The sequence below is a fragment of the Melozone crissalis genome, unplaced genomic scaffold, assembly GCF_028551555.1.
Source record: "Melozone crissalis strain CALT ecotype California unplaced genomic scaffold, PUWL_Pcris_2 ptg000090l_1, whole genome shotgun sequence".
Lineage (NCBI taxonomy): Eukaryota > Metazoa > Chordata > Aves > Passeriformes > Passerellidae > Melozone > Melozone crissalis.
In genome coordinates this window covers 5,556,237-5,577,105 of record NW_026535867.1, presented here as the reverse complement: position 1 = coordinate 5,577,105, position 20,869 = coordinate 5,556,237, and the positions used below count along the sequence as shown (strand labels likewise).

General features: G+C 34.3%; 1 protein-coding gene across 5 annotated transcripts in view; it reads right to left on the bottom strand.

The window, feature by feature from the left end:
- Nucleotides 1-20,869, bottom strand: part of DMD (dystrophin) — a 1,043,683-nt gene that overhangs the window by 616,828 nt on the left and 405,986 nt on the right. For all 5 annotated transcript variants that reach the window (XM_054291254.1, XM_054291257.1, XM_054291256.1 and 2 more), the window contains 5 exons: nt 19,689-19,871; nt 18,010-18,144; nt 17,107-17,256; nt 9,579-9,740; nt 3,126-3,236 (listed from right to left, as the gene is read on the bottom strand). In XM_054291254.1, the coding sequence (XP_054147229.1) occupies nt 3,126-3,236; nt 9,579-9,740; nt 17,107-17,256; nt 18,010-18,144; nt 19,689-19,871 (741 nt within the window). The remainder of the gene's footprint in view (nt 1-3,125; nt 3,237-9,578; nt 9,741-17,106; nt 17,257-18,009; nt 18,145-19,688; nt 19,872-20,869) is intronic.

The following is a 20,869-nucleotide window of genomic DNA, read 5'->3' as shown; positions in this document are numbered from 1 at the left end:
GCACAAACTCCAAGATTTAGAGTATAAAATTGATTTATATTTCAATTAAAAAAAAGCCTAAGCTAGAATAAAAAGAATGCAATTTGAAAGCAGAAAAAAATCTGTGACTAGTTTGGTCTCTAATTTCACCATTTTCACAATTTTCTATCTTTGTGCACTAATTAGACTGCTTGCTCACATGATTCCCTAGCTTAGGGGAAGGGGAAATAATTAAAAATAAAGAAAAGGAATTTTAATTACCTACTTGAAAAATAAAAAAATTTCTCTATAGAAGTAAAGAGTGAAGTATTATTGAATAAGTTTTTCAACTCACTTGGGAACAAAAAAATAAAAGAACAAATGTCACTAAGAAATAGCTAAGTAATTAAATAGGAACTTGGCATTTGCAAACACATTCCCAATTTTTTTTATCTTCAAATCCTGGAAACTTAACTCCACTATAGTGTGTCCTGTGCCATACAGATTTGAGAAAAAAACTGTAACAAGGCTTAGAATCAATCTATACATTGGTAAAAAGCCTTCCCACATCTATCAGATTTCTGAAAATGAGGCAGAAATCATGAGCATAAGACAACCTGGAGTACCACAGAAAAGTGTGTAAATATCCAGCAGCTCCTCCCAACAACTTTCCTCTTTAAACACTTTTCAATAAATTCAGATCCAATGAGATAAGAAATCTTTCTGTCTACGAGTAAGTGGACAAATGAATAAAAGTAGTGAACAAGGGTAGGAATAAGCGGCCTTATTTTTGTTCAGTGTGTTTGCATACACTAAATTTGTATGTAATTTGTTTTTAACTCTCTCCAGTCTGAGGAAGGCCAAATCCTTTGAGAATCTTGCATTGCTACATCTGTACCAGTAACCATTTGTGTTGGTCAACACATTAAAATTTATTTAGAAAGAGAGAGAATTATAATATTAATAGTGGTGAAAACTAAAGCCATCTGTGAAGAGTCACTCAAGAACTGAAAAGTACTGAGGATCTGTATGGGGGAAAAGAACCTTGATATACAAGCAGGATCTAATTTATCTTTTAGCACTCTCACTTAAGTTCTCTCAGATAACCACAACAGCTATTTATATATTTATATTTATCACCAACAGTTTTAAAATAATATTATATCAATGCTTAAAAGCAGCAAAATAATCAAAGTTGGTATTTGAAACAATTTGGAACATAAAGAAACCAAAAATGTTTTGTACCTGTCACAGCATAAAAGTCATGTATAAAGACATTTTGTACCTGAAGAATGTGTTCATTTCTACTCACTTTGTTTCGAAAAGACATTTTTAAAATAGAAAATTTATAATTAATTACAGGAAAATGAAAGGCCTTTATCTGAAAGTCTCATTCTGCTTTAACATATTTGTCATTCTAGAAAAGAGACAATTGAGACAATTGCATTCAAAAAGTTGTCCAGAAAAACCGTTCAGTACTGAATTGCAAAAAATAACTGTTCATTAGAAAAGATTTTACATTCATGTGACAATTCTCAGCCTGTTAGGACTAACTAGGTGCTATACCACTATGGCAGAAATAGATTTTTATTTTCCTAGTCATACTTTTCCCCTTAAATTTAAAAATCAGAACTCAACTCTCAGCCAATAATAATCTAAAAAGCCAGGATAAATTTGGCTGCCATTAACAGTTGCTGCAAAATCTCAATGCATTCATTTATTTTCATAGTTTATGCCCGAGTAATTGAATAATAGAATAAATATGTCAAATTAAAAAGATTACTTAGTGAAAAAAAAGAGGAAATTATTTATAAGTGGGAATGATATTCAGAAAATAGTAAGTGAAGACTGATTTCCTGAAATGTGTTTTATCACTAAAGGTAGCATAATGATGGGAAGAGATTCAACAGAGTTCAGTGGCCTAAAATCAAATATAGTCATAAATATATGTACCAAAGGGCTCAGCTTCTACCTGCTTTGGTAGTTGATAGTAGTAAATTACTACTTTTTTGTTTATATTTTATCTAATGTTAGCAAAGCATTGTCTCAAGATGACCTCCACCAATTTTTCAAAACTCAGACTGGTGCACATAATCAACAAGAGAAATCTTACAAAGAAAAGAAAAATGTCTGCAGAGAGGTGGACTGATAAAAAAGGCACCCAGAAAGGGTTGTGCTTTCTTGCATGTTGTTGAATTCACAAACATTTATTTACACAGTCATCTGATGCCTGCCTTTCACTGATGAAATATGGGCAACTTCACAGCTGCCATGGAGACCATCAGAAGGTGAGTTAGTATGAAGAAAGGCTGAAAACTGAGGAAACATAAATATTCTCAACAAAGAAATCTATTCCTATATATAATATGAAACATTAAAAAAAATTAAATGTGTTAATTTCAAATAATTAACCACTAAAAAGCAATTAATGATACTCATAATATAAAATTAAAACCCAAATTGAGGTGCCTAGAAATACTTGACAGAGGTGGATCAAAAAATGGCAATAATTAAATTGCCCTTCTAACGAACTATGAAAATTTGTTTTGGCACCTACAAACAAAAGCCAACAAAACAACAAAAAGCAAACCAGTAAAATAATCAAGAACCTATTATTAATGGGTAAAAAAAATGGGTATTTCTCACTGTTGTTTATTCAGTCTTCTTAATTTTTAAGGTCTGTGTCTATTAAGCTAGGTGAAATAATGCATAATCTAACATTTTAAACTGATGTCTGAATTGAACAGCTTAGCATAATTTGTATTTCAAACGCAGCTCTACTAAAGATTTCCAAATATTTTAACCTATTTTTGACAGTAAATATTTTCCAATACCTCAAAGCTTACATCAAAAAAGCCCCACTGTAATTTTATCTGTTGAAACTTCAGCACATTCAAAGCACCCCCTATCACATGGTGTCCCTACCAGTTGGTTACATCAGTCCTGCACTCTTTAGAACTGCTGCCAATGATACAGGATGGGTGGAATAAAAAATGAGCAGGAAGAAGATATGGAAGGTATGCTTTACCCACTCTGATTTTCCTGGTTAGAAAGGAGCATCCAAAGCAGGAGAAATACCTTAAGAACACTTAAAGGTAGAGTAATAGTACCACTCATACTAATTTGAACAAGAGAAGGAAAAAATGGTAGAAATAAAATTTGCCCACCTGTGCCACATCAATTTGGGAAAGCACTCTTTTGGCTGCATCCTTACCGCGGTTTCGTTTCTTCATTTCTTCCAAACTAATCTCGTGGCTTGTTAACTCAGATTGTATTTTCTGTTGGAAAACAAAGACAGCAATCAGCAATCAGGTTTGAGGGAAAATTGCACACTATTCAAATTATTTGGACCAGTTGATTTTGAACCACGTTGGACAGCAGTTCCAGCCTCAGAGCCCTGCCAGCAGCACGAGGGAGGAGCCCCTGCCCCTCTGCTCAGTCCTGTGTCCAGCTCTGCCCTTCTCAGGGCACGAGAAACATGGAGCTCTTGGAGCAGCTCCAGCAGAGGGTGACAAGGGATGGTTAAGGGACTGAATGTGGAATTATTTTTTTCTGTAGGAAAACAACAGTTTTCATTGGTAAGAATAGTAAAAATTAATCATAGGGGAAAAAAAAGAAAAGTTATTTGCCTCAATATTCTTGATTCTTCTGATTTTCAAGTATCACCAGGCAAGTTGAGGGAAAACTGATCAAGTATCCTGCGAGTATAACATCACCTTCGTCTTAGAGAGCTGTGCTATATGTAAAACAGCACAGAATTTTTGGCATACTACTGACCAGAATCTATATCCAATATCAGTCTTGTGTAGCTAAAGGCACAACAACACACAGTTCATTATCACACAACTACTACTAATAATACTATATTATTGACTTCGTGTATTTTCTAACACATATTTCTTGCTATGTTTGTTTGCAAAATCAGAGTGTGATCCAAAAAAAAAAAAAAATCAGCTTTTCTTTGGTTCACCATTAATCAACCTCACAAGACAAAATTAACTTAACCAGCATTGGCTAGTGCAATGTAATGGAAAAGAAGTCCCAGAAAATATCTTCCTGATACTTCAGGAAGATTGACATAAAATTATGTTTAAATTGTTAGAAAATAAGAAATTCCTATTAGCAGAATTTCTAGACAGCACCACTGAAAAGAATTATCCTATGAAATAAGGACACAAAGCCATGTTCCCATCATGAGACGCATTTGAGGCCATTACTCCTGCATTAAAAAATGATTTTAATTTAATCTTTTTTTTTTAATGGCATATAGTATTTTTGAGCTGCCCTGAAGACCAGCTATAATTCAAAATATATGTACATAAACTTATCTTACACCACAGTAACTTTAATAGTAAAAATTAATATACGTGTATTTTTATTCACATTTTCATAGGTTATTAAGTACAAAGCTGGGTACACCATATGCTACTTACTTTATATGGCTATTACATTGTTATAATGACTTGTATGCCATTACAATCACTTATGCATTTCAACACTTAACTGAATGCAGGTTTTCACTAGTTATATTGAATATATCTTAAAGTAGATTTTGAGAGAAAAAGAAAGATGCATGAAAGAATTGTCTTTCCTAAGTTTAGTTGCAAGAATATATATATGACTCTAAATTACTCAGTACTATTTGGAGAATTAAAAAATTTTTCTAAAGCAAAGTATTTGTAAAAGCAAAATGACTAGCAGAAAGTCCCAAATTTAGATGATTTTTTTCTTCTAAAATTATCATAGCTATATATTTTTTATTTTTAATATTTTCAGTTCTCCTTGACAGGGCTATTTAATGAATGGCCAGAAACACCTGGAGTGAATAATATAACTTTTTAAAATATGATATTTAATTTTTGAGAAAACAAAAATGGTCTATTAAAAAATGATTCTATCAAGAAGAAGAGGAGTCTTATTTAATTGTTGAGCATTTATTTTGTCCTTGTCTAATTTTAAAATTTCCCCCTGAAGTGTGTCTGAATTGTAACAGGATTATCTTCCATTTTTGTGCCACACATCAACCAAACAGGTGATGATTTAGAAAGTATCTGAAGCCAAATAATTTTTTCATGCCTTGAATACTAGAACTGCATAAGAAAGGAAGAACCCACTCTGAATGCTAAAAAAAATACTATATAAAACCAAGCATTTCAACAGTTTGCTTCCCCACCTCATCAACGAACTTGTTTTTGGTTGCATTTTCCAATTGACTTTGTTCAACCTCAGAGTCACTCTGAAAAGCTCACAATTGAACAGTTCTTATCTGAATAAGTCAGAACAACACAGCACAGATAAGAGTAGTGTTTAAGCAATTAGGCATTGTGGGACATTGCATAGAGGTTGTTCTATCTTACTATTTTAAATTGATCTGCAGGAGAGAGATGAAGTGTCATCTTCTCTGACATCAAAATGTGGAATTGGAGAGAACAAACATATTAGAGGAAAGATTAAAAGAAAAGTTAGCAATGCTTATAGCAAGGAAAGCCTTTTTCTCCTTTTTAGTTTTTATTTGCTACTGCTGCTCGCAGGCAGAAAAATTAAATCAGTCATTAACAGATAGAAAAGAATTTATAACACTTGTCTGTGATTTCCATCATCATTCAATTTTTAAATGATCACTTTGACTTTTGTTTCTCTTCTGACTCACCAATTTATTGCATTAACTATGTAACATCCATAAGAAAACACTATTTTTTCTTGCATTATCCTTATCTCTTCTTTTTTCAGTGGTTCCTGTCTATTTATTTTCTATTATTTTAATATAGAGCAAAACTTGTCTTCATTTAATTTCTAGTACATCAGAATAGAATGTACTGTGTGTTACCAAGCAATACTACTGTGCATAAATTATTGTGTCTTATAGGTTAGGGATTCTTATTTGCCATAACTGGCAATCTTTCAGAGAATTTGCAAAACTTTTGTCCGTATATGTGTAAAAGCATATAACACACATAGAAGTTGATTTTACAGCACAAATGACATATAGATAATTCTTAACTCAAACTGTATGCTTTGTTATGGACACTAACTTTCAAGAAATATTAACTGGAGAGTCCAAATGAGAAAAGAAAGGTAGAATAGGGTAGAACCATGACTGACAAGGCAATACTGAGCAAGTTGGATATGACAAATGCAGTTAAAACAGAGTGTTCAGATACTATGGAGATGTGTAGAGGGTGAAAACCTACATAGTAGAGAAATCTGCATAGATATTCAAACTTAATATATTAACAAAATGTAAGCTTTTGAATAAAACTTGTCAGCTCTTTCCTCTGACCACTGATCCACACATGGCTGAACAAAACAATCCTCACAATTTCCAGCAGAGGAAAGGAAAGTGTAGATAATTTTAATGCTTTCCTAAGTAGACAACTGTGAGTTCTTTGTCCCAAAATATTAGTCTGAAGGCAGTGAAGCACAGCATCATCTTGTCAAGTGACATCTTGAACAACTGAACCATCCTGCCATTGTATCATCCCATTAACTTTAGTTTTGAACAAAGTACAAAGATATTATAAAAACAGTATAATAGGCACCTTTACTTAGAAAACAGTCAGGCATGTAGTACTTAACTCTACAGAACTGAAAATATCCAAGGATTTTATTGCAAAAGTAGATTATTTTTGTACTTTTCAAAAACATAATATTAATTTATTCTCCACACCACAATTTATATAGTTGACTGGGGAGAACAACATACAAAGTGATTTGTCACATGCAGGTGAGACATGAAATAAGTTGATTTTCTTTCCCATAATGTAAAAATATTCATGTAGTCACTCAGACTAGGCATAAATACAAAGTAAAAATTTTCTCTTCCATCAAGAGTCATTGAATAAGAAAGCTATAAATAATTATTTGAAAAATACTTTGTCATACAAATGGAATATTTTCAGTACAGATTTATTTTTCTCCTGTCAGTTAAAGAATACTTTAAAAAAAGCCACCAACTGCAAGTTCTTGTGATGATGACTTAATTCTCTGTATTATTTTGGTAAGATAAGAAGTATGAAAAGTTCTTCCACCAGGATCATGAGATCAAGCAAATAATCTTTCCTTTTGCAATACTGCTTGAGATTTTAACTTGCTCGAGATTTTGTCATAATTGGGCCTTGATTAACCTGAACTGATTTATCTGTGTGGTTGCTGTTAGGGTTTTTGGCTGAAAACATCATCTTCAGCTGTACTCCAAATAATTCAGGTAGCATTGGCTTTCTAGCATTAAAGTCTCAGTGCCACATGGTGGAGTAAGAAGCACACAGAATTTACATTGAAAAAGTGATCCTAAGAACAGCACACATTGGACTCCTCTTTCTTTCTGTCAAGTTTCTGAATAAACTAAACTGATCATTTCACTTAAAAAAGAGGAACTAAATATAATTTTTTTTCTCAGATTAATTTCTGATCAGCTGAAACAAAGATCATTCCTCCTACAAATGCTTTAAATGAATTTGAAATTTTTGAAGCAAACACACAGAGCTCCCAAGCTCAGCAGCATTCTGATTATAAATTTCCCCCACGTGTTCCTTTAGAAATGCAACACATTTTGCTGAATGGGTTGCTAAATCCCTCAGCATGGAAAAACTGATCCCTGCCCAGAAAGCAGCATCACTGACTGGAAGATTCCCATTCCAGCTGTGCAGACACTGTTGTAGGTTCCTTACATGAATTAACTGTTTCCAGCTCCACAAAAGAATGGAGCCAGCAGAGCTCCACAGGAGATGTGGCCATTCAGGATCTGCCTGTTCTGCCACTGGAACAGGAGGAATGGCTGTCTATCTACACATATAAAAATGATTGTTTATTCCCTTTCCCTCTAAGGATTTTAAAGAGATTCACAACTGAACTTCAGAGAACTTCAATATTTGCTTTAGACCCATTCAGTTGTTAATTAAGTTTTTTTTTTCATTAGGTCTCACTGGCACCATAAAATGAAAACATGAAAGGAAAAAACTCAGCAGTCTCTATGCTTGTTTTCCCACAGTGGATATAATACCATCAGGTGAACCTAATATTAAACAATAAAATCTCCAGAAAAATAAAAAGTTCTACAAAGACACTGAGCTGAAATCTTCTTATGAAAGTGTGCTAATTAAGGTTGATTGGGTTTTGTTTTGCTTCAGTTCTTGAAGTTCTGAATTACTTCCTTTTACCCAGTCTGTAGTAATTCCCAATATGGTACCTGACAATGCACATAAATCAGATGGATCCATAGAACATGTGAAACATGTAAGGGTCCAAACACACCAGAAAAAAAAAAAAACACATTTTCATTTATTTTTTTTCTTATGTATTCACTTCATATAATTAGAAGATGAGAAATTAAAGTGATACATCTTAAAAAATGCTATTTTTATCTCTTTTAAAAAATTGCTTACATAATTCATATTCCTAAGAAGAAGAAAAATAACTCAAGAGGATCAACAGATAGCTAAAATTGTTCAGGATTCAAACTGAAGCATTTTTTTTTCTAAATCTGAAATTATACTGATATAAATTAGAACAAAATGAAGTAGGATAAAAATTATTTTCAAAATAAGACTGAATCCAGATGTGATCCCATTTTCCAAATATAGCATTTATAGTCCCAACATACACAAAAAAATATCTCTAAGCACACACACACAAAAAGCAACTGAAAGGTACACCCATCTACATGTTAATTCAAAAGATATAGTAACATTTAAAAAAATATTTTCAGGGCTGCATATATTCAGCTCTGAATATATTTAAGACTATCTAAGGTACTCTATACAAGATTATTATTTTTTACAATTATTTAGAACTCTACAAGCATGCCAAGAAACCCATTATTGGATATCTCTTATATCATTATAAAAGCACTCTTTTTCAACTTCCTTGTAGCTTTTTTCCCTGTTTAATTTCATAATCTGACTGCCTAAATTTAGATGGAATTAACAGAGAAATTGAGGCATATAACACTGTAGAGTGTTGATAGTTTTATTGCAGAGATGTTTTGTTTTACTTCATTCATATTCTTACCCTCTTAATGCTGCAGTAAAGCAGACCTTACAGAAGAAAGAAAGAGCAAAAATTATAATTAGATGTACATTTTTTATTTCAAAAGCTAAATAAACCATGTGTAAAGATTAGGAAAAGCTTTTTCCACTGAACTTCCATGAGCTGTAAAAATTAAAATATAAGTACATTGATGTGCACATTATGAAATAATTTTCAATGTTGTCTATGTTTCAATAATTAATAAATCATTAATAATCAACTTTGCAAAAGAGTCATGTAAGAGTAGTGAGGATGATGAGTTTCCTTTTTCTAGGAAGGGAGCTGGATTTTAAAGAACCATGTTGTTTATCCTTGCCCTTTAAAATTACTGCATAGTCTTCCATGACATTTACAGTCCTTTACATCTTCTATAAAGAAGATCTTCTGATCATCTTCTGATATAAATCAGAAGGAAAATGTGACTTTTCTAGGAGAATAGCTTAAACTTCTCAAAGTAATCCCACACAAAATTTGCTTGCACTTTCACGCTGATCATGTTGCAAATCCTCTTTAATGAGAGGCCGAGGGACAACCAAACACTCTTTGGTTAATTAAGAAAACTAGTAAACATGTAAGCCAACCTGTGTCTAACTTACCAGTGCTTCCTGAGGGACCTGTGCTGCATCCACCCTGTCTGCAGTGTAGGCTGATAGCTGCTTGTCAATGGCAGTCAGAGACTCCTGGATCAGGCGCAGGGTTTTGTCAGTCTCCTGTGCAGACTGAATACTCTGCTCAAGACTTTTCTGTCTTCTCACGGCCTAGAAACAATGACAATGTTATCAGCATTCAAAGTAATAATGCATAAAATACATTTTTTTCCACACTTTTTTTTCCCAACAAAGTTCAGGCAAAGAATCAGACACAGTTCCTGACTTGTGCCCATCCACCTTTTTGTAGGATAAATTGCGCATCTTTCTGCCACACATTCAGTTTTCTCCTTAAGAAACAAACAACACTCAGATTGCACAGACAAGTACTAAAAAAGCAAAGGATCCCCAAATAAAACCAAAGTGTAAATTGAAGATTTCTATTCAGAGTGGAAGATGGCAAAGCTGCACAAGCAAACCATCCTGACAGTGCTGCCTTTCTTTCTGAGGCAGAGAGGTCCTCCTGATCTTGTTATATAATTCAAGAGACTTTGTTTACTGAGAATAGGGTTACTGTCATCACAATCCTATCCAAAGCAATCCACCTCAGTAAGTGAGAGGGATAAAGACTCTGTTGAGCTGGATTTCTCTTATATGAAGCATAAATAGCTGTTTGGAAGAGACAATGCCTACTTTCTTCCTCCCGTGGGAAAAAAAAAATTAGAAGTTGAATCTTGCTTCTGCTCCACCAGCAGTGCCACCACAGTTTTTTACACAATCCTTTTTTGGAGAAGGATGTTTTCCTTTCAAAGGAGCTCAGTTTATGGTTTAACAAATCAGGACAATAAATTCTCCATCCAAGTTGTCCTTACAAGACACATATATTAAACACTTCACATAAATGAGTCAACTTTAAATAGTATTTGCAACACTTTAATAAGGCATTTATTGGGTAACAAATAACCTGGCACATTCTTCCATCTGTCATTGTGTCTACCCACAGACACATATTTTATTTGGACCCCAGCTACTGCCTCACAGAGTTTCTGCCTTATACATAGCGCACAATAATTACCAAAAACTTCAAATACAGCACATTTTTTTCTGTGTACAAGTCCAGCCATATTGCTGCCCACAGAATAAGATGACTAACTTAATTTGACATGAATCAAAGGTGAAAGCAAGCACCCTTTAAATAATATTTCTAGATATCCTGCCATTTTTCAAGTCAAATCACACTTTTTCTTTCTGGTAAACCAGCTATACTTTAATTTGATTTCATACCCATTACAACACTCTTGCCTTGAACAAAAATATCTCTCAGCAATTCAGTGAGAATTTTTGATATATGTGCACCATCTTCACACAGCTCAGATTCTCACAGAGCTCTACCTACAACAAATGAAGAAGATGATTTCTTGTGAGCATTCTTGCTAGCTGTTTGACTTAGTTAAAGGATAGGAATCCAACCAGCATTTTCTATATTTGCTTTTGTAAGCTGCTTTGCGCTATTTCAAAACAACTGATCAGATAATCTTGTATCACTGCAAGTTCCAGGAACCTTCCCTGGAACTGAGCAGCTTTGCATACCAGACTCATGCCGTCAGTGTTGATGGGAGCACCTAAACCACCAAGGTATTATTACCCTAGTGCAGTATTAAGGTTTGCTACTTAAATGACTTTTACCTTCATCTGATTTGAGATTTTAACATAAAAACCTTCTCAGCCTGTTCAAAGCAGTGAGTTTAAAAACCACAGCTTCCATTTACCTTGGCACTACTTGCTGCTGATTTGTGAGGCTGGTCAGGACACAGACTCCCTACCAATCCATTTGCCTCACTATGGGGTGGATTTAAAGACACATTAGATCAGAAACAGGATAAGTTGCTTTCTGCACCTAATGGCTAAGGTCATCCTCCTGGAAGCATGGAAGAACCATGGAAGAACTTCCCTGCTTTTACTGGTCTCTGTGGTTCACTGTTGGACTAACACACTGCAGAATCCATTCCTCGTGAGGGCTGCAGCACCCTTATGTGCAGAGAAGCTCACCATTTAAAATATGACTCCTATAAAGTTCCATTCTTATGAGTTATCCAAATAAGTGTCTGCACTTTCTGGAGAATGCAAAATACTGGACACAAATTTGTTGTTATATCTAGCTGATGAACTAGTTTTGTACCAACACCTGAAGCTTTGTACCTCTGTTAAGTGCTGTCCCATGCCAACTACTCTCTAGAATTAGAGATTTTTTTAAAGTACAGATACATTTGCTGCCATCCGGAGAAGCAGAGTGCATTCGTGCAATGAAGTACCAGAATGCATGCAAATTCCCAAAGACCTAAAATACTATAAAGAATAAGTGGTGATTGAAAAATTGTCATCTTTGTGCTGATATCATCAGAAACTATGCATATTAAAATCCTGTTTTAGAGTACAACTGGAAAAAATAAATTATTCTCAAACTTATTTATAAAATAATATCAAATAAATCAAATATGATCAAATATTATTGAATATCAGATAAGCTTAAGAAAAAAATAAAACCAATCCTCACCTGAGTCTAACTGAATTTTCACACTTGCATTTCAAGCAATATAAAGTCATATAAATATATATTTATGCATGTGATGTGTTTATGTGCATACAACACACACATAAAGACAAAAAATTCCCTCTTATTGTCCTCAGAGGGAATTTGATTCCAGCCTGAGAACCTGTGGGATATTTTGCCTCTTCCAAATGAGCTGAAAGTACATCTTTTCCCAAAGCTGTGAATGGTTTAAGTGAATGAATGGATGATGTCAGACCAAGATATGAATGCAGCAGCTGAAGAGAGGAATTATTTTGGCAATGGGAGAAGAGACACAGCACAGCCGAATTTTGGGAAACAGTACCTTCAGAGTTGTGGTGATTTTCTCAGTAGGTGCTACTTACACTTTTTTTGTCTGTATTTGTCTTACTGGAAACTGACCCTGCCTTGCATGTTCATCTAAAGTCAAGCTCATACCTGACCTCATTGAATTCCCACAACAAATGGATTGAAAATCTGTACAGTGATCTTATAAAAGGCATGATGCACCACTACCCAACAGTTGATTCAAAGATCTAATCTTTTTCACTAAGTAGGTCCCTGGTACTACCACTGGCATTGCAGAATATAGAATAAATGCAATCAAAGGGAATGCCACAATACTGAGAAGCCGCCTTCTTCTCTTTCAGTAGAAAAGAGTTGTTGGTGGGCACAAGCATTAAAATGCTTCACAAAAAGGAGTCATCCTTCTACACACTTACATCTGTGGACCTGAGCTTCAATTTTATCCGTCCAATTCACATCTGTCTGTGGGCCTACTTTTTAAAGACATGTGAGAGTTCAGAGCTGAAATGTTGAATATTTATAATATAAAAATATTTTAATTTATGATGTTCTGGCTGGTTCAAATTGTTTACTTTTTTCCTGAAATGTTATGGGTTTTCTATTCCATTGTGGAAAAAGAAAATAGATAGCTTAACACTGTAGTTAAATGTGTCTGAGGACATAACAAGAAGTTCCAGCTTTGCTATCAGATCATAGTCAATAAAGCTGAAGGCTTTAGGCTCTAAAGAGAAGTGGCTGACAGTTAATTTCTAAATAGAAAATCTCAGGAAAATAAACAACAGTGTAATTATTTCTGAGCCAGCAAAATGTTGACAGCTGTCAAGGAAAACTAATTCAAAGAAGAAAAAAAATCCACTCTTAGGCACTATCAGAATAAAAGAGAAATGAAAAAAATTGAATTTTTTTTTTTTTTTATTTAAGTCTCTACAGGTTTTTTATAGATTTTTAGTGCCTTGATGATAAACACAGCACTTTTAATGATATGATGTCCTGCATAAACCAATTTACAATTTACCAAAGGTCAAAGGTAAGTGCAGGAAATAGCAACACTGCATATTATCTATGTTAAATGCAGAATTAATTGAAAGATCAGAGTTAATTCTTTCATGGAATTCTATAAGTAATATTTATAGATATTGCCACATTTTCCTTAAATAACACATTTCATCTATATAATGCACCAGTTACACCTGAAGTTACCAAAATGTCGGTTAGTTTTAAGGTTAATAACAAATAATGTTGAGGCAATACTCAGTAGTTGGACTGTTGAAGAATAACAGAGGAAAATATTTTGAAAATTAAAGTATATTTACTACAGGGTACATCTATCTAAAAAGCAGAAATAAATTCATTGATTATCTTATAAGTTACAGATCATGGAAAGGGGTCTATTAAGAAAGGCAGAAATGTTAGCTTATTGAGTGGGGTTTTTTGTCTCAGTTATACTCTCATGTTACTGAGAAATGTTGCCACAGGAAAAGTTTAAAAGTTAGGAAACTTTAAAATTCCTTCCTAACTGGTTTAAATTACTTTAAAATTTAGCCTGACTTGGTGATATAACGGTTGTGACTGAGATACATCACAACTTCTCTGTACCCTTTACATCAAACTCCAAACACGTTAATCTCCACTTAATCTCAGAGTGGATTAATGTTTGTGCTTAGACTTTAATTAGGAACACTGTTTTTTTTTTTTTTTACTTCAAAACATTATTATTGGACCCATGAATTTTTAACACCCTCCAAACTAGAACTAAATTTTCTGCAAGTTCTAGGAGCATTATCCAGTGTGCTTATTGAGTAAATGGCTACAAATATTTTACCTCCCAGTCATTAAGTGACATTCAGCTTTGATCAACTCAATTCCAAAACAGCAAACTCTACCAAAGACTTTTTTATCTCTTTATGTTATCACTACCAGCAGATAATGCCTCAGAACTTGTAAAAGCAGCCTTCTTAGCAGCCTTCAAAGCAATTATGTGGACATGGGGTATGAAATATTCTTTCTCCTCTGGAGAGGAGAGTAAAACAGAAATATTGTGTCAAATGATGAATGTGTGCTCTTTGAAAGAAACTAAAGATAGTCTTCAGGGGAGTCCTAAAATAAATTAAGAGACAGGACACAATAATATAATTGAGTCTAGTGTAAAGCCCATGTGAACAATAATGTTTTGTACAGTTTTTGCAAGAACAGTCTCAAGAATATCTGACTGACATTTCTGAAGCTTGCTGGACAGGATGTAAATTACTTTAAACATTGATAGTTGCCTGAATATTAGCTTCAAAGCCTTCAGTGTTTCTTAAATCCCATATACACATTTGTAAGTGAATCAGTCCTTGAAAAGTAAGGACATGGTATACCTTGCTATCAGTCAGCCCCAAATGTTCAAAAGCAAACTAAACACACTCACTCTTTATTAACTAAAGAAGATAAGGCACACAAACATGAAGCCATTATCTGCCTTTAAAAATGAATCTCCATCTCAGTAGCAAAGATGCATTGTCTTCAGCATCATTCATATAGAAGTAGGCTGGTTTAGTTGCTCTATTAGCAATGAATAAATATTTCACATATCAGTCTCTGCCCACATGAGCTTATTGTCTTGGTAATTACCGGCAAAATTATTCAAATACAAACAAGTAACATCACCACTTTAGGACTGTCAATTAGCCTGTCTGAAGAAGTGACCTTGAACATGAGCAGATTTGTGTTATGTGCCTGCAATATGTTTTTATGGAAGGAGAAAGCTGCTTGAATTTCAAGAGACTACAGAAACAGCACAGAAAATCCAGTATCAGGAACCTATGAAGAAAAAAGCATGTTTTTCCACTTCAGATTCAGATCTCACTATTAGTATTTAACTACTCAATATCTGATCAAGCTTTCAAAGAAGCTTTTAAAGAAGACTTCCATCCCAATTTTTTTTCTACTTTTGAAAGAAACTGGATAGCAGGGAATACATTTCTAATATATTTTGCCTATATACTCATCCAAATTATTTTCAGAATTTCACACAACATCTTCATTATGTTGACAACTTCATTATTTTGACAACTAAATCTCTGCACTTTATGAATTTTGATTTAATATCTATGAATGATGACTGAATAGTATTCAACTACCACTCAAAAAGACTCTTAAAAGTGTTGTTCTCACACCCTGGAAGCCTTCTGCATATTCCTAGTCTTCTAGTCAGTAAAAAAATAACAAATATCAAGAAGCAGAATTCCAGAGCGTGTAACTGCTTTCAAACAGAAGTGACATGATAAAAAAAATATAAGAGCTACAAAAAGAGAAGGTATACAGAAATTTATATTTACTTTTCAGATACTATCCAGGTACGCAGAATTATGTGAATGCCTGCACTCAGAATTATGTGAATGCCTGCCTCAGAAGTACCACCAGGCTCTTTCCCTCCCCATCCTTCAAGTTTATTCTCAGAACAGCCAAGGACCCTCTTATAATTTTTATTGCAGTGTTTTTACTTCCACTGTTTTCAAAAACAAGTATATTTCTAGCACCAGGAAAGAAACAATTTTTTTTTTTCATTTTCATGGTAGATAGTCATCCTTCTAATACAGCTTCCTTCCAAAAATCTGCACTTGTGCATCATTTCTATCATTGTTACTGAGTCATTTCTGACAGTATTTGTAGCTTATCTTCAAGCATGTTCTGGTTACAGTCATAAAGGGGGTGTCTACATCCTTTGCTAGGTCTTTCCCTAATAATTCTTTCTGATCTTCACCAAAGTACTGAGCTGATATTTGCCTCATATTTATAGCATATTGCTAGATTTGGCTCTCCTTGTGCTACACATTTCTATATTGAAATGTCTTTTTAACCCTTTCATTTATACAAATACATTTATTTGTTGTTTAATAAACGATTTATCTATAACAGATATTCCTCATAATTGGTTTTAAAATAATTTTCTCCTTGCTATGAGTTATGTCAGAGAAGACATCTTAAATATGCAATAAAGATTAAATCCACTTAGAAGGTCACTCCAATTTGAAAATTTTGGGGTTACCCATTTTACTGGTTTAGGCTAGGACTGAGGTAATTTTCTTCACAGCAGCCTGTATGGTTCAGTGGTTTGTATTGGTGGCCAAAACAGCATTGATAATGCAGGGATGTTCCAGCCATGGCTGAGCAGGGCTTCCAGAGCAGCCAGGTCTTTTCCTTCTCGCTGTGCCCCTTCCAAGGACCAGGCTGGACTTTGAAAGGACACAGCCAGGACAGCCGACCTGAGCACCACACAGGGCCGTGCTCAACAACAAAAAGAGTTGAGGAAAAGTGTTTCCAAAATTGTCATTGCATGGGGACTGGTTGAACATCAGTCTCCTGGAGGTAATTTCTTCTGCATCACTTGCTTTTACCCTTTTTTCTTTCACTTATAAAACCATCCTAATCTCAATCTATGAGTTTTCTCGCTTTTGCCTTTTCTATAATCACCACTAAAGTACCAGGAGATGTGGAGCCTTGTGGTGCTTTGCTGCCTGCTGGAGTTAGCCCACCACACCCATGAAACCATTTATAATGTAAAATTGTGTTTGTTTTGGAATGGTGACCTATGCAGGAACTGCACAACCAAAATAACTCCTTTAATTTTTAAATGGTGTTAGACTGTCCTGTACTTAGCAGGATGATCACTAAATATACCTCCTGCTGAAGTTCTTCCCACCGACTGTTGAACCTCTCAAGTTTCTCATTGATCAGTTCATCCATGATCCCACCATCTGTCAAAGTCTGAGCCAGTTCCCGAATCTGATTGCGATTATCTTCTGGATGTCTCATTAAACGTTCCAAAGACTAAAAAAAGTCAAAAAAAGAAGTTTATTTTCCTTTTTGTAAATAAGGTTCTAAAAAGCAATCCCAATTTGCCTTAAAAATATAAGAAAGAAATTTCACATTTCATATACAATAAAAGTAGAGAAAAAAAGATGAAATACTTATGTTTCATGCCTGGACAATTAATGTTCTGTACTACATCTTATGAAACACAAGGATTTTTCATAGCAATAAATTTAATGCTTAATTTTAAAGATGTGGGCTATGCCTAAGGAGTTCAATGAGAGTACTTGTACCTTAATATAAAAATCCTGCTTGAGTATTCAAATGGATGAAATTCAACAGCAAAAAGGGATTATCAATGCAGTATTTCGTATTTTGATGCACTACAAGCATTAATTTAATATCTACTAATTTTAAAGGCTCTGTGAATAAAAATTAAAGAATAATAAACAAAGTTATGATGAAAACTTGTCCTCATTGAAGCTTTCAACATTTTTTTACTGGCTGAAGTGAGGGTTGGTTTTTTAAAGAATGTTTATTTTAGCATTACCAAAACTGTATATGAAACCCAGCACAGGACATTTAATTATTGTTTGATTTAGGTGGATCTGAATTCAAATCCTCATTTTTTAACTCTAGTAAGAAATTTGGACTTTGAAATATTCAGCGCCTTGTTCATGTGTAATGTGAGTTCATAGTTTGTTTAGAATTATATGAAATTTACAATTTATCAACACATATGACTGAGTTATTATTTAAGTCAGCACTTACATCTAAAGATTCAGAAATCTCTTCTGCACCTCCCTGGACATTTTCAGTTGCTTTCAGTTTCAGTTCAATCTCATTCAACCATTTATTTTCCGCATCTAAATATGACAATAATTCGCGCCAACATGCCCATACCTCCTGATGAAGAAAGGGTTTATTTAGATTGAAAATTGCACAGAAATTTTTCACTCATTAAAATACTGAAAACATTCATGCCTCTTCCCCAAAGCAGCAGGGTTGATATCTGAAGCTAATGGGACTATATGATTTTATTTGCCAGAACCCTTCTGATCCAATATATAATATAAAGCAGAAGAAAACCATAATTTTGATTAAACAGAGCAAAACCACAGAAAACAACATGAAAAAGTGAACTCTTCTGCAAAACACAACTTGAATCTTCATTTTCATGCATCATCTACTTTATATGTTTTCTGTAAAGTTTTCTTATATAAATATAAAAGTGAGCAGAATTTTTAAAGACCCATGTTAGAAATTAATGTCTCTATTATAAAAATGCACTTAGATTCCCTATATATTCTATATTTTAACTGCTTAAATCACAGGTTCATAAAACACCAGCTTTTAAGAATTCAGACTAAAATCTCTATGGAAATTAATTCTAAACCACATTTAGTGTAATTTATAGACCTTTTAAGTGCTAGAGTACTAAACATAATGTTGTGCAATGTTCTTATTCTCCTGAAATTAAATTATTGTCTAATATTTTATTTATACAGTGCCTGAAGATACTTAAATAAGCAGATAAAAATGGCACTTTATACACAAACAAAACATTTAAAGGTTCCATAAATAATATTTTTTCTTTTTTTTTTTTTTTTTCTGTTAGTACAAGTTAAAAGAATGTTATTGAAACGCATTACACTCTTGGCAGATCAGGTTTCCCAGAGGGCCATTCATCTCACTGAACTTTGCTCACATCAAATGAAGGTTATAGAGGGATATTAACATGCACCAACACATCATCAATGATCAGGGTAAATGCAGATTACCAGTATAGACTACACACCTAATTTTCCACAGTGAAAATTAGACAAGATAAATTTTACTCTGGTGCATTATCGTCCTGTATGAGGTTAGCTCTTGCAAATTATTCACCACCAAAATTTAACTCTTGGAACATTAACGACAAAAAATGATACCTAATTCATCGTTACTACTGTATAATGTAAAAATAGTCCCATGGCAAGAATTTGTAATGGAGTTTCAAAATGGCAGAGTCAACTCAAAATGTATGGGAAATATTCAGTTTGCCAGCAGAGCATGTGCTGTTGCCATGCTGAGATAACACCACCTGACCAGCTCCAGGGCCACCCAGTCAAAACCCATGGAAGAGAGAAGCTAGAGGAGATGATGAAGAGAACATCACAGGGCTGCTACAAAGCCAGATTCCTGGCTTGATCTCAGAAGGGATAACAACCTTTAGCAGCCATTGGCGTCTCTGACTAAGAGCTGTGTGTCAGTTTTCTGCAATACAACTCTCCAGAAGATATGATCCTGAAATAACTTTGTGTGTAGCTCATAACACGGGGTCTTTGGTAGACGGCTCATGAAGCAAGGGTAGCCTTGGGCTACCCACAATTCTATAATACAGCTGTGCTCTCCACCTTACTTCTTGCAGTTAGAAGGGCTATAAATACAAGGCTGACAAGATATCAAACCTCCAACGTCTTCCACTTTCCATTCAGCCTGCTGCAGAGTTGCTGGTAGCTGGTAATGAGAACATCAAGCTCCTTTTTCAAAGCCTCGTGAGCTGCAGGTGGAGCCTTGGCTATAAAGTTATTCACAGAATCTGTAATAAGCTTCACTTTCACTTCTTTCTGCAGGGCTTCCTCCTTTGCTCTCTGGAAAAGAAAAAAAGAGGTTTTAGTCCTGATTTAAGAAGGGAAATTATTTCTAGTAAATATCAGAATTCTCTGACAGAATTCTAGATGCAGAAAAAGCCACAAAAAACACTACAACAAAACAAAATACAACAGGAGACATTCAATTCCCAGACTTTGTGAAATAATCTTGAATGCATCCAAAAAACTTTTGCTTCATTTTGTTGCCAATACACAATACAATTTAACATCTCACCACCATCTAGCATTCTGGAGCTCTCAGACTAATGGAACTTTTCAGTACTTTTTTCTTCCTCCCAGAAGTGCTCCAAGCACCGTTAGCATCATAACTTATGAACCACAAATGACCAAAAGAAAACCCAAAAAAACTGTTGTGTTACAAATAAATGTATCCAGATTTGATGGCAAGATCACAAGAATGGCCAAAAAAACCCAACAAAAGATACTTCTTGCCACTATCATTGTCTTGAATTTAAAAAGAAAGTCAGAAAATATTTTTTCTCTAGTGTATATCCCACACTTTTGCTCCTCTCTTCCTTATTATGTGGTCTCATGAAAAAGATTTTCATGCTCTGCACTGTTTCCTCTGAGTGCTTTCTGGTGTCTATGACTAGAATCATATCACAACTGGAAACAGTGATGTTATAAAAAGTGTCATCTGTGCCTACAGGCCTCCACAGGAATTTACAATGAGAACTCCCTGCCCAGAAAACATCAAATCAAAAGCATATTCCTGACAATATTTCTTTTCCCTCTCTGGGTCTGCAAGTCCATGAATCAGAATAATTGTGATCAGGTTGCCACTGCTAGAGGAAGCTTACAAGGTTGCTCTTGACTTTCCTCTTCTCTAGCTGTGGGAAGAAATGGGCTGTAGAATGAACACAGCATTCTGATCCAGATTTTCTCTTTTGTGACATCATGAGAAATTATCTGGTTATTTCCTAGGTCAAGGTGCCAAAGTCTGAACACTCCTGTACTTCATCTGGGTGCAGACTATC